The sequence below is a fragment of the Oncorhynchus kisutch genome, linkage group LG4, assembly GCF_002021735.2.
Source record: "Oncorhynchus kisutch isolate 150728-3 linkage group LG4, Okis_V2, whole genome shotgun sequence".
In the NCBI taxonomy this organism is placed as follows: domain Eukaryota; kingdom Metazoa; phylum Chordata; class Actinopteri; order Salmoniformes; family Salmonidae; genus Oncorhynchus; species Oncorhynchus kisutch.
This window is the reverse complement of record NC_034177.2, coordinates 76881758-76896608: the sequence shown is the minus strand read 5'-3', so window position 1 is coordinate 76896608 and position 14851 is coordinate 76881758. Positions and strand designations below refer to the sequence as shown.

General features: G+C 44.9%; 1 protein-coding gene across 2 annotated transcripts in view; it reads left to right on the top strand.

Moving 5' to 3' along the window:
• The window catches only part of LOC109890014 (attractin-like protein 1), a 313206-nt gene that overhangs the window by 261581 nt on the left and 36774 nt on the right, over positions 1–14851 (top strand). For both annotated transcript variants that reach the window (XM_031823665.1, XM_020481961.2), the window contains one exon: positions 2236–2349. In XM_031823665.1, the coding sequence (XP_031679525.1) occupies positions 2236–2349 (114 nt within the window). The remainder of the gene's footprint in view (positions 1–2235; positions 2350–14851) is intronic.

The window sequence follows — 14851 nt, the reverse complement described above, 5'->3', positions numbered from 1 at the left end:
ATAATGATGTTTATGATAGAGAACCATTTGTAAATGCAAATGGCTGTGCATCTACCAGGGCCATGATATCATGTGGCGTTCCACAGGGTTCGATCTTTGGACCTTTGTTATTCCTAATCTATATCAATGACCTAGCTGCTGTGTCTTCTACAGTGATGATACGACTTGATTTTAATCACACAAGAATTTCGATTCACAAATCAATGAAACCAACTCAGGCATGGTCAAGTTTTCTGAATGGTTTCAGATAAACAAATGATCTTTAAATGTTTAAAAAAATCCAACTTCATTGTAATTCATTGGTAAGAATTCAAAATATTGCCAAAATAATAAGAGCCAGAATCTCAATTCGTGAGATTGAAATGAAGCAGACTTCAGTCACTAGATGTTCTCGTTGATGAAAAGTTGTCCAGGAAAGATCATATTCACTTTGTCTGCAGCAAAGTGGTGAAGTCTGTTTTGTTCATTAGGCTTGCTTCTTAACACTATACTACAGCTTAATTTACCCATATCTCACTAGCTGCAATTTTGTCTGGGCCAGTACATAATATGCTTCCTACCTACACAAGTTACTCATTACACAAAAGACATTTGTAAGACCAGCCACCACCTCTAACTACTTGGCTTCATCTGCCCCTCTGTTTAAGAAACTCAATACGTTGTCTGTCTACAAATACACATACCTCCCAGACAGCCAACCTAAACCCTTCAATGGATTCTTTCAGGTTAATTCCCAAATCCATTCATACAACGCAAGACACAGCGATAACCTTCACCCTCCCCACTGTCGCACCTCACATAGTCAATTCTCTAGTCTAGAGTACAGATCCTCTATCTTCACATTGCCAAAATATCGTCATCCCTCAGTAAGTTTAAGCGTAGACTAGGGTTCAGCCTGATGATCCAAATGACCCAGTAGTCTCCTCCATGTGGCCTAACTCTCTCACACACACATAATCAAACATGTTTTTTCTTGTATACTGAGTGTATCATGTACATTTGTAATTAGTATGCTCTGTTTAACTGATTGAACAAACTTTTTTTGAACTATATTTGTATATTGGTTCCTGTGGAGTGGTTTTCATTTCCCTTTTGGGTTTCCAACCTCTCAGTTTTTTTTCATCTGTACTGTTTTGTCTTTCACTTGTTTTGTTTGGTGCGAATAAATAAAAGCTAAACCCCCCCCCCAAAAAAAAATTACGTGTGTACTGGGGTATTTTGAAATACGGACGGTATGATTTTCAATACTGTCATCAATATCGTTTGTGGCGCCCTACAGCTCGAGGGGAGGAAGGAAATGATCTCCAGCTCAGCGCTGCAGCTATGCATTTGGTTTGATAACTTGCTAGCTAAGTGGCTAGCTTGCGAGATCAAGCTTCTTGGTTGCCACAGAGATAATCATTCTCCTTCTGAATCAAGATCCCTGCAGCCTAAATTCGTTTTTTGTGGAGGGCGGTTGTTTACGTTTGGAAAGAAATCGCACCCCTTGTGTGTACTGCCGGTAATTCCGTATACCGGCAGTACACCCCCAGGGTATACGTATTCCGTATACCCTGGGGGCACAGGAACGGTATAAAAAAATCTGCATATTGCCCAGCCTATTACCACTGTCCAATACGGTATGTCTCAAGCAAGACTTTCTACTGAAGCTCAATGAGGAACACATTGACGATGTAAGCCTAACGTTATGCATAACTGCTCTGATTTGCATAGAACAGGTGCTTACCCCCAAGCTAAAACAAGAACACTAGAAACAAAAGCCCAATAACTAACTAACTTTATTGAAGCGGAAAAAGCTTGGGAAAGTGAATACGTTTTTCTGTGTGGGTGTACGTCCGTGTTTTACGTGTCTGTCTGTGTGTGTCTTTGTGTGTATCTTTGTGTGTGTTCATGAGTGTGTGGGTGTACAGTCATATACATGAGAGAGAGAGGTGTGTGTACCAGCTCTTATCTGTACTGTGTGTCTGTGTGGTCCCTATCCAGCCAGGCCCTGCCTGTCGACACTATTGTTCCCACCCTGTCTCCATTTGTGTTTGTTTTCTTCGGGGTGTTTGGAGCACATGCCGATAAAGAGCCGCTCAGCGTCTGACTCAGAGGCTTTGTTCATCTGCCACTTCCTCATTATTAAGTTTTCCTCCCTCCTCTCTTCCCCTCTGCCTCTTTCTCCCCCACCCCTCCTACTGTTTGTCTCTTCTGCTCCCTTCTCTCTCCCTCACTCCTTATTCCCGTCTACAGCAGCTCATGCGGGAGCGACAGCAGATGGCCAGCCGTCCCTTTGCCTCGATTGCTGTGGCGCTGGATGTAGGTGTCGACCAGGAACAGGAAGAGCTGCTGCAGGGCCTGGTGGAGGTGTGTACTTTAAATGCAATTCATTAGCATATTGTTTTCCATGGCGATGGTGACACCCTGGAATCCAGGCGTGATACCGAGATCGCCCACAGCATTCAATGTTGTGTGTAGACACTACAGCGTGGGTGTGAAAAAGCAGGTATTTTTCACAACTTGAAATGCAAAAAACATATGTGGCCAACTCAAACAAGTACTGAAGGCATTGTTGGAAATCACACAACAAAGAATATGTCCAGAGTTTAGCGTGGCCTTACCAGTAAAGGCTGGTTTGTTATGAAATCTGGACATTCTGAAAAGCAATTCCTTGTCTTGCTGTATTCCCTATTGGTCCATGGGTTAGGCCTTTTCACAGGCTCCTTTCCAGCACAGTTCCAGCAGCTACAGTGGATGTATAGCCAGGCCAACGCAGTACAGCTTGGCTTATCTTGGCTCGGCTAGTGTCAGTAGTATGAAAAGGGTATTACTAGTTTGCCTCCAATATATGACTTTCTGAATTGTGTTTACTATCTCCCTCTATGGGTATTGGGTATGATCTGATAATCTACCTCTGAAAATCCCTAGTGGTTGTGTGTGTTCTCCAGGTCTCTGTTTCATAAAAGATTTACTGGCTCAACCACAAATCTCTAACAGTTGCTGCCTGCCGGCCAGTCCACATCTGGCTTTAGTGAAATGTATAGTGAGTTTCTGGAGACAACTTATGCTCTGAATGCATAATTTCTGTTATTAATATAGTAGAAGCTGGTTAGCGTTTTATGACGTGAATCTTGTTTTGGAGTCAGCTCTGCAGAGTGGTTACTAGCTGGCACAGCCAAGTCATAAAATTAGATTTTAAGCCTAACCTTAACCACACTGCTTTTTTTTTACCCCCTTTATCATCTGTTGTGCTGCTATGCAGTGTCCTAGACCACTGCACCAACCGGGAGGCCCTCTTAACTCCAGGAATAGACTCACCCCAATAGTAGATGGCGCTATTATACTGCATGGGCACATACCCTATGTTAGCAGTAACCCCTTAGATTAGTGATTTTCCCCCCAGCTACTGCGTTTATCGTCGTCCAACTCAGAATAGATTTTCTTGTTATTTTCATGTTTCTCCCATTTTGAGCTCCTGAAGGTGAGAAACAATGAAATGGAACGGTATCTTCACATAAAGGTTAATTAAGTAACATCTGGTGTTGCTCCACATGGACTATTTAGCATAATTGTATATTAAATAATACAATTATTTCAACTGTCATACTTGCTGATGAATGAATGTATTCATCATAGGATTTCATACCTAATTTGGACAGTTATTGTGTAACAGCAAGTTCTGGACCTGTGTTTTTATGTACAGGTGTATTTTGGCCAAATCCATTAGGAAAAGGTGTGCAGGAGGGAATTCCAAAGGTTTGATCCACATTTTCATAAGCTTATTACATTTGAATTGTATGGAAAGTGGTGGAATTTGATTAAATTCCCCAAAAACAGAGACTTGGCTGCAGGAAGGGCACACTCACTAAATGAAGAATGATTGGAATGGTTTGTGTCATTTATCTAAAGCAGTGTTACATTTCTATTTAATGGACATACCATGAGGAGGTTGGCCCATTTTGCCTTACCTGTCATCTGAACAGATGGATAACGCAGTGACTTAAAGCCCTTTCTCAATGGAGCAGTTAGCTAACGTGCGCTAAGTGGAGATGACGTTTTTCACACAGCTTCTAGGTGCTGCTAAACTGTTTTTCACTCTCAAGGATCCTCAAAAACTCTTCTGAGGTGAGTAATGTCTCACACAACTCTTGTGAGATGGTGTGTTTCGTGGATTCCATCCCACACCCAGCCCCTCGTAGAGAGTTGGTTGGAGGTGAATTATTCTCTTCGGAACAAGCGACATGAACTTAAGTCTTTCTGATGTTCTCTTCAAACACAATGTTTTAAAGACATTCTCTTTTATGAGAATCTTCAACAAAAAAACAGCTGCAATTATTGACATCTGGTAAAAGTCAGGCAAACAAGTGACAGTCTGTTATTTACCCAGAGAAATATAACATTTCATTACAAAACCTGCATCTGGATAAGATCAACAAGACGAAGGTCATTGGAGGCACATATTGCTAGCAGATGTAAGATAATCTGGATTTATTAGTTTAAAATCAGATGAGTTTTCAATGAAAACCGCACAAACAAAAGTTATTGTCATCAGAGTGGTCGATGGAAGACAAGCTATCCAAAGTACACACTATGAAAGAGTAGGGTTAGGTTATATGGCATGTCATTAAAAAACCTAATCAAACATCTTGTGTGGGTATTTTGCCTTGGCCTATAGTATGTCTATAGTAATCTATCAGGCAGATGTTAACAGTTTATGACATGATGATTCCGATATGGTTTGTTTATATTAAAAGTAGGGAACTTTCCAGACCATCAGTGACCTTGTTGGACTACATGTAATGAGGACATGAATAATGGGGCATTATGGTATAGCTGACCCTGTTTAGGATTTTAGACTAATCTGACAGAGTTGACTAAATCTCTGGACACATCTTTCAGGAATCACAGTTTTGAGAGAAATATTATTTAAAGTCACAGAGGGTTATCTCAAGTTAATATCCTTTACGAGAAGTTTTTAGGGTTTTAAAAACGTTTTTGGAGATTTTGGAGTTGGGATCCTTTGCTCCGGACAAGGGCATTTCCAGGTATAGAGCCGACATGGAAATGAATAATATTTAAAGGATTAAAAGAATTCCCAAAACCAATATTTGCCACAGAAAATTCAGCTAAATGTACATTTTAAGCTCAAATAATGCAACAATAAATGTTTTCGAACTATCAAAATAGTTTCCCTGCCAGACATTCTCCGACTTTCAAGAATCCCTGAGCTAAGTTCCTGCTATTCTACACATTTGGCCATGAGGCTGAGAGAAAATGTTGCTGTTTTAAAGCTAATTTCATGGGGTTGGGAGCCTCCTAAGCTCGTGACCCCTTACAGGTGGGTGTGATACGCCAGTGAGCCTAAGGCCAAACGGGAGTGAAATAGGTCCTGGGCTCCAGTCATTTGTCCCCTACCCTCCCCTGACGTTGATAAAGGATGTCTGGAGCTGTTATTCATCAGTGACCTGAGGGCTCTCTGTAAAACAGGCCTGTTAGAAGCACACCACACAACCTGAGTCAAGAGTTGAACGACACAATGTAAGGGCAAAATACCCCAATCTTGAGTCTATAATAACCATAGAGTGAACTACCCGCCTAGAAGGTAAATCACACATCAGTTCCCCCTCCTCCTCTCTTGTTTTATACTGTGGCTCAAAATAACCGGGCCACAGTATAAAACAAGAGGTAACTCATCAGCATCAATCACATCTATACAACATCCGTGTAATGTCGTAAAGCCGATGAGCCGACAGCAACGAGCATCTGTAAGACTCCCGGACGCACCTCTCCGTGATATATGGCGCTGGGTGTCATAATGCTATTTAAGGGGGAGAAATTAATCAATTTCATATCTAAGGTTTTAATGCGCTGTATTTATTTTCCAATCTGGGGGATTTCATACGCTGGGGGGAGCAGTGAGGAGATAAAGAATATTTATAATACCTGGGAGGAAAAGGCTGTGTGGTTTATCAGCACCCACAAAGCCTTTCATCAGAGAGGGAGCAGGGGAGACTGAACACAGATCAGCACCGACAAAGCCTTTCATCAAAGAGGGAGCAGGGGAGACTGAACACAGATCAGCACCCACAAAGCCTTTCATCAAAGAGGGAGCAGGGGAGACTGAACACAGATCGGCACCCACAAAGCCTTTCATCAGAGAGGGAGCAGGGGAGACTGAACACAGATGAAATAAACCTGCATCTTCAGCAACACATGTAGAAATACATGATAACACACACAAACACACGCAAACACACACCTTCCATCATTGTCAATTATTAATTGGACATAGGTTCACTTTGCAGTAACCTGTGCCTCTGTTCTCAACCAAGTTTAAAGTTTAGAAAGGATGACAAAAGCTTGAGTCTTAGCACATGTTGCAGTGTTATTAACTCTCACCCTTTGTCAATAGCAGCTCGGTCAGAACAAACACATTCCTCCTAATGTTCTATTTGCGTTGAACAGAAAGCCTGGACTATTACAATGGTGGCCCAAGCATATTTCAGTGCTATGATGGAGTCACCTGCTGATTCAGCTGGGTAAACTGACTCTCTTTCCCATTTGTCCATAACTATCAATCTCAGCTGAGCAAACACTGTTTACTGGTGGGAAATGGGGAAAATTCTGCAGTGATCTTCCTGGATGGTATTCTGCTTTCCATGAGTGTAGAAACCTGTCTTACTACTCGGTTTCTCCGTCCCCGTAACAGTTTGTTTACTCGGGAAACAGCAGGTGGGAGCGTTTTTACTTGTTTGAGAAACGATGCTTGTCCCCAGCTAAACTTCTTTTTTTGTAAGCTCCTCTGTTGAGCTTCTTCATTTGAAGGGCAAAATGCTGTGAGAACTAAAAATGTGGAGCTTGTTCTTGGCCGTTATGGACACAATCTTGTCTTTTTAAATATACCTGGTCACATCCTTGTGGATCCTTGTCAACCATACGGTTTCACAAGGGCAAACACAGGCCTTCCATGTTACGTTTATGTTTTGTTTTGGGTCTGAATATCCAGCTATTTATTTCCCAGTCACGGTACTGCAATTCAAACTCTATAATTCCTCCCAGATCCACACACCATGAAGGGCTCGCATGAAACATCCATAAATAACAGCTTCAGTCTCCCCCTGAAGACCTGCACCCTGTTCACCCTGCTTTACAAGCTCCTCTAAAGGTAACCTACAGGTCAGCCAGGGAGAGGCTTTGAGAGGATCAGTGGAGCCGACCCTCTGCCTTTCCTCACAGATCCCTCCCTCCATTCCTACCCTCCCTCCCTTCCCTCCCTCCCTTCCTTCACTCCTCCTCAGGAGCGTAATGGTTTGCCTGTCTCCTCTCCGGCTGTCTCAGATTCAACTGACCTAGCAAACGGTCACATTAAGACTGAAACATTGGATACATCATTTTCATAGTGCTTTGCTTCGTGTTTGAGGCGAGAACAGGACAGAACATATCTGATTTACAAGCAGTGCAGCGCAGGCCTGGGTTGGGTTCCAGATGTATGTGCTGGGTTCCAGAATTATGGGCTGGGTTCCAGATGTATGGGCTGAGTACCAGGTGTATGTGCTGTGTTCCAGATGCGTGGGCTCGTTACTACTTCAATGGGCTGGGTTCCAGATGTATGGGCTGAGTACCAGATGTATGTGCTGTGTTCCAGATGCGTGGGCTCGTTACTACTTCTATGGGCTGGGTACCAGATGTATGGGTTGGGTACCAGATGTATGGGCTGGGTTCCAGAGGTATGGGCTGGGTACCAGATGTATAGGCTGTATGGGCTGGGTACCAGCTGTATGGGCTGGGTACCAGATATATGGGCTGGGTACCAGATGTATGGGTTGGGTACCAGATATATGGGCTGGGTACCAGATGTATGGGTTGGGTACCAGATGTATGGGCTGGGTTCCAGAGGTATGGGCTGGGTACCAGATGTATAGGCTGTATGGGCTGGGTACCAGCTGTATGGGCTGGGTACCAGATATATGGGCTGGGTACCAGATGTATGGGCTGGGTAGCAGAGGCTGGGTACCAGATGTATGGGCTGGGTAGCAGAGGCTGGGTACCAGTTGGATGGGCTGGGTAGCAGATGTATGGGCTGGGTACCAGATGTACGGGCTGGGTAGCAGAGGCTGAGTACCAGATGTATGGGTTGGGTACCAGAGGCTGGGTACCAGATGTATGGGCTGGGTACCAGATGTATGGGCTGCGTACCAAATGTATGCGCTGAGTACCAGAGGTATGCGCTGGGTACCAGAGGTATGCGCTGGGTACCAGAGGTATGCGCTGGGTACCAGAGGTATGGGCTGGGTACCAGAGGTATGCGCTGGGTACCAGAGGTATGCGCTGGGTACCAGAGGTATGGGCTGGGTAGCAGAGGCTGAGTACCAGATGTACGGGCTGGGTACCAGAGGCTGGGTACCAAATGTATGGGCTGCGTACCAGATGTATGGGCTGGGTACCAGAGGTATGCGCTGGGTACCAGAGGTATGCGCTGGGTACCAGAGGTATGGGCTGGGTACCAGAGCTATGGGCTGGGTAGCAGAGGCTGGGTACCAGATCTATGGGCTGGGTACAATATGTATGGGCTGTGTACCAGATGTATGGGCTGTGTACCAGAGGTATGGGCTGGGTAGCAGAAGCTGGGTACCAGTTGGATGGGCTGGGTACCAGATGTATGGGCTGGGTTCCAGATGTATGCGCTGAGTACCAGAGGTATGCGCTGGGTACCAGAGGTATGCGCTGGGTACCAGAGGTATGCGCTGGGTACCAGAGGTATGGGCTGGGTACCAGAGCTATGGGCTGGGTAGCAGAGGCTGGGTACCAGATGTATGGGCTGGGTACAAGATGTATGGGCTGTGTACCAGATGTATGGGCTGTGTACCAGATATATGGGCTGTGTACCAGATGTATGGGCTGGGTACAAGATGTATGGGCTGGGTACCAGAGGTATGCGCTGGGTACCAGAGGTATGCGCTGGGTACCAGAGGTATGCGCTGGGTACCAGAGGTATGGGCTGGGTACCAGAGCTATGGGCTGGGTAGCAGAGGCTGGGTACCAGATCTATGGGCTGGGTACAAGATGTATGGGCTGGGTACCAGATGTATGGGCTGTGTACCAGATGTATGGGCTGGGTAGCAGAAGCTGGGTACCAGTTGGATGGGCTGGGTTCCAGATGTATGCGCTGAGTACCAGAGGTATGCGCTGAGTACCAGAGGTATGCGCTGGGTACCAGAGGTATGGGCTGGGTACCAGAGCTATGGGCTGGGTAGCAGAGGCTGGGTACCAGATGTATGGGCTGGGTACAAGATGTATGGGCTGTGTACCAGATGTATGGGCTGTGTACCAGATGTATGGGCTGTGTACCAGATGTCTGGGCTGGGTACAAGATGTCTGGGCTGGGTAGCAGACGCTGTGTACCAGGTGTATGGGCTGTGTACCAGGTGTATGGGCTGGGTACCAGATGTATGGGCTGGGTACCAGTTGTATGGGCTGGGTAACAGAAGCTGGGTACCAGATGTATGGGCTGGGTACCAGTTGTATGGTCTGGGTACCAGTTGTATGGTCTGGGTACCAGAGGCTGGGTAGCAGTTGTATGGGCTGGGTACCAGAGATACTGATGATCCATGGTTATGGGATGTAAAGAGATTGGTGATACTGAATATGTGGGCATTTTTGTCTTCCAGCTGTCTCATAGAACCGCCTATTAGCACGAGGACAAGTACAAGTCATTCTGCTGTTATTGACACTGTCTTTGTGATAGGAGGAATATGGGCTCTGTCATTGTTTAGTAGTGAGTCTGGGCAGGTTAACATTGACACTAGACAAGGTAATGGTTTTCTGATGTCCCATTGCAGGATGCCTAGTATCACCGAACCCTAACCCACTGATTGCCAAAATGATTGCTGCATACTTTTCATCCAACATTATTGCCAAACTGGTTATATGTGGGTGGCAGGTTGCCTAGCGGTTAAGAGCGTTGGGACAGTAACCGAAAGGTCGCTGGTTCGAATACCCTAGCCGACTTGGTAAATAATCTGTCTGTGCCCTTGAGCAAGTACCCTAATTGCTCCTACGAGCATCTGCTAAATGTAACTGTGTGTGTCTGTGTATCTGTCAATGACACACGGTGCCATTTTATCCAGGGTAGGTCTGACATGTTCAACCATTGATGCATAATGAATCTGTTCTTGAAGAGACCTTCATCACCATTTTGCCTCTCAGTCATTACACGCAATCAGGCTACAGTGAACTTGCTGCTAGCAGATGGACCTCAATAGTCCTGTGGAGCAGAGGTTATCGTTTGATTGCATTAATCAGTCCATTAGCGTGCGTTAGCTGCTGTTGTGTCAACAGAGGTGGAACTTCTAGGTCTGTGTGTGCAGGTAGGGTTATGACAGGTATGGAGGGTATAACTACATGCAGGCAGGGTTATGACAGGTATGGAGGGTATAACGATGTGCAGGCAGGGTTATGACAGGTATGGAGGGTATAACGACATGCAGGCAGGGTTATGACAGATATGTAGGGTATAACGACATGCAGGCAGGGTTATGACAGGTATGGAGGGTATAACGATGTGCAGGCAGGGTTATGACAGGTATGGAGGGTATAACGACATGCAGGCAGGGTTATGACAGGTATGGAGGGTATAACGACATGCAGGCAGGGTTATGACAGATATGTAGGGTATAACGACATGCAGGCAGGGTTATGACAGGTATGGAGGGTATAACGACGTGCAGGCAGGGTTATGACAGGTATGGAGGGTATAACGACATGCAGGCAGGGTTATGACAGGTATGGAGGGTATAACGATGTGCAGGCAGGGTTATGACAGATATGGAGGGTATAACGACATGCAGGCAGGGTTATGACAGATATGGAGGGTATAACGACATGCAGGCAGGGTTATGACAGATATGGAGGGTATAACGATGTGCAGGCAGGGTTATGACAGATATGGAGGGTATAACGATGTGCAGGCAGGGTTATGACAGATATGGAGGGTATAACGATGTGCAGGCAGGGTTATGACAGATATGGAGGGTATAACGATGTGCAGGCAGGGTTATGACAGATATGGAGGGTATAACGACATGCAGGCAGGGTTATGACAGATATGGAGGGTATAACTACATGCAGGCAGGGTTATGACAGATATGGAGGGTATAACTACATGCAGGTAGGGTTATGACAGATATGGAGGGTATAACTACATGCAGGCAGGGTTATGACAGATATGGAGGGTATAACTACATGCAGGCAGGGTTATGACACATATGGAGGGTATAACGATGTGCAGGCAGGGTTATGACAGATATGGAGGGTATAACGACATGCAGGCAGGGTTATGACAGATATGGAGGGTATAACTACATGCAGGCAGGGTTATGACAGATATGGAGGGTATAACGATGTGCAGGCAGGGTTATGACAGATATGGAAGGTATAACGATGTGCAGGCAGGGTTATGACAGATATGGAGGGTATAACTACATGCAGGCAGGGTTATGACAGATATGGAGGGTATACCGACATGCAGGCAGGGTTATGACAGATATGGAGGGTATAACGACATGCAGGCAGGGTTATGACCAATGTCCCGTTTAGGCTGCGCATGTGCGCTCGCTCGCAGTAGCCCCGAGTCTGCCGCGCATCTCCCCCTGGACTGCCGCACAGAAATATCAGCCCACAGAGAAAAGCACGAGATTGAATTTCACTCGACTTTGTGGAACAGTGGTTACCAACCGACTGGTTGGAGAACAAGTCGATCGCCAAACATTTCTGTAAAAAAGCCAATAAAGCCTTGTAAAAAAAACGGTAAAACCTTGTTTTGTTGCTGTTTTTTCATCTCGGGCAGTGCCTGCGCCATTCGGGAGACCCTGAATGTTTCCATTTTGAACCATTGCATGTGTCTGAAGGTACAAACTTCCCATCGGACCCAGAGAGCAAATCAAGTGCACTATAGGTCTACCACTGGCCAACCTGATGGCTCAGATGACCGTGTCCGCAGTAATGTAGCAGACATAAAAGAAAGCTACAGCACAGTTGATACTGTGAGATTTCAAAACATTTAAAACCCTGACTAGAGAGACTCAACAAATACAGCAAAGAGCTGCTGTTTTTATGAGTGAATTCATGTTTAAGTTCTTACTCAGCTCTGTCAACACTTTGTATTCAACACTTTTATAAGCCATAAAATGCACATTCTTCCTATTTCCACTCAGTGCTACAACAAGCACTGCAGCAGTAATGAATGAGTAGGGAAGTATATTTATACTGTAGGCTTGAGTTGTTGTTATTATTAGCAGCTTGGGTCTTTTTTTATTATCCAGGAATGTTTCACTTTCTCTGTTCATAGGAGTAACAACATGAATTTGTGTATGAGCCATCAGCTGGAAGACGGTGTCAGTGGAGAAAAGGCAGAGCGGAGGGATGTTGAGGCGGACCCTCAGCCTGCTGCTCTCTCCCTCCAATGAGACAGACCATCAGATGCAGACTTTCAGCCCAGTAAAATAAATGTTAAATGTATGCTCACTCAGCTGTGCTTCACAAGTAATACAAGAATGGTTCTATTGTGATCATATAGCTTACCTCAAATTGTGTTCATCAAGTTGTCATCAAATCAACACATTATTAGCCACTTTCAATGCAACATCCCGAAACAAAACAAACTAGGCAAGAGATTTTGTTGTAGGCAGAACGCATCGGAGTAGGATTATATTGCATTGACACGCACTACTCAGACCGTACTGTACACAGACCTGTGCGGCATAAACAATCAGAGCTGCAGTAGGCCTATATGCAAATAGACCATTGCCATACAGTATATGCATCTGTGCCATTTAAAGCGAGAGTTGTGTGTAGCCATGTCTGCACATTTTGTTCATATCCTCTGCTAGTTAGTGAGTTATTAGCCCAGTTATAGATCATTTGTAGTCAGCAATAGGGGAGTGATTGCTTCCTACAAGAGCACAAAATGTGTACATTTCTAGGCATCTTTGAAAAGCGAGTCCGGTAAATAGCTTCTTCTTTTTGTTGTTAATGGGGCAGTGTTGTATTTTGAGACAGGCTTGAATAAGCTAAGTAGCCAATATGCAGAGGGTAGCATACTTTGTCTAATTCTCTATAATAATGGTATAGGATTAATAATGCATTTTATTTTGTAAAGTGGTTTCTTGAATCAAACAGCACAACATTTTCAGTCACCTCCTTGTCTGAAGGACAAGTGGATAAACTGGTCAATGTCAAGCCCTGCCAGTTTTTTTCAGAAGTCTGATGGAATGTAGGCCTACATTGAACACCACACATTGGCTGCCACTGTAGGCTGAATGATAGAACAGCTATTTCCATGGGATGCATTTCCTCCATTGTGTTTGATGTTAGGCCACTCTGGTAGGTCTACATTATGATCAAACAGCCACAGTAACCTACTTGGCCACTGTTAGAACTGTAACTTAAAGTGGGTACAGCCTCAGTGTTGACAGTAAACTCGTGCTGGAAGTTACATAGAATTTTCACAACGTTCAAGTTTGCGCTAAGCAGACCTGAAATTTGCTCAGTGCCGGAAAGGTTTTTTGAGGGAACACTGGCTATGACAGATACGGCGGTATTACGACGAGTGACGTCGACTATTCTGGGCACTCAAGAAGAGCTGTAGACACGTGAAGTGGTGCTAGTGCGTCACTCATGTAACCTTGGAGACACAATGGGGGAGCTTTTGGTAATGCAGATGAGGTAGTGCTATTAGACCACGTTAGTTGAATATTCAGAGTAAAGGTCCCTTTTGACACTGGGGCTGCTTGTCATGCATTGAGCATGTTTCCTTTATCACTTGGTCTTTATTGTCCTCTGTTTGATTGAGTCCCCTTGGTCTTCATTAAATCCATACACTTTAGGCATGAAAGACTTTTGTCCTCACAATTGCCGGCATGAATAACACTTCACAGACGCGAACGCAATTCTCTCATTTGTGAGGGGGATTTGAAGGCCGAGGCCAACGCTCTGGAGTAGGGATCCTATAGGCGAAGACATTTCATTCATGCCTTCTTGGAATTGCAATCTCTTTTCAAGGCCCTACTGATTACTGTGCCGTTCTTGATGTGGCCAGCTGCACAGAGACACAGGGAGGAAGTGAGAAGTTATTGCTGTGATCTCCAAGGACTAGCTGTGAGTGTGCTCAGCGTGCGAGAGAGTGTGTCAAGTGAGTGAGAGTTTGGTGAGCCTCTTTTGTGTTTACGCTGAATTGCATTTTTGTGGGATGGCCCAAGAGACTATGAGAAATCCCTCGTAGAGCCAGCTATGGCATGCATGGCAATTCTTTTGCCTGAATAAATTAACTGTTTTTAGGAAAGCATCCTCTGGAGTAAGGACAACATGCAGTTTACGGGGCTCCATTTCTGCGTGACTTTATCACTTTGTTTCCAGCTGGCGATGCCTGTGCAACATATAATCAGCAAACTCGTGAGAGCAACAAATGTAGCGTTGTGTCTATCGGTGTACAGGTGTACGGTTACGCATGAGGTAACCAGACAGACATTCTTTCTGCATCAATCTATCTATACTTTTCTATTAAGACTTTCTCTTACTTCTTTGTTTCCCCCTCGTCTTGTAATCAATATCTCAGCATTTTGAAAAAAGTAGAAATCTATAATGAATTTGGAGCAAACATTCTGAAATAATGGCCTTTCTACCGTTCTGGAGTGTGGGAGGCTCTCTCCTCCCCAGTATAATGCCCAAGCACGTCTGAGGCCTCAGAAAACACATTAATCATACCCATTAATAGTGAGGGGGAAAGAAGTGAAAGATATACTCCACCTCGAATTAGGAGGCAAAAAGTTTGGCTTTCATGAAGCATTAGAGAGATGATTAATTTGTCGTCTGA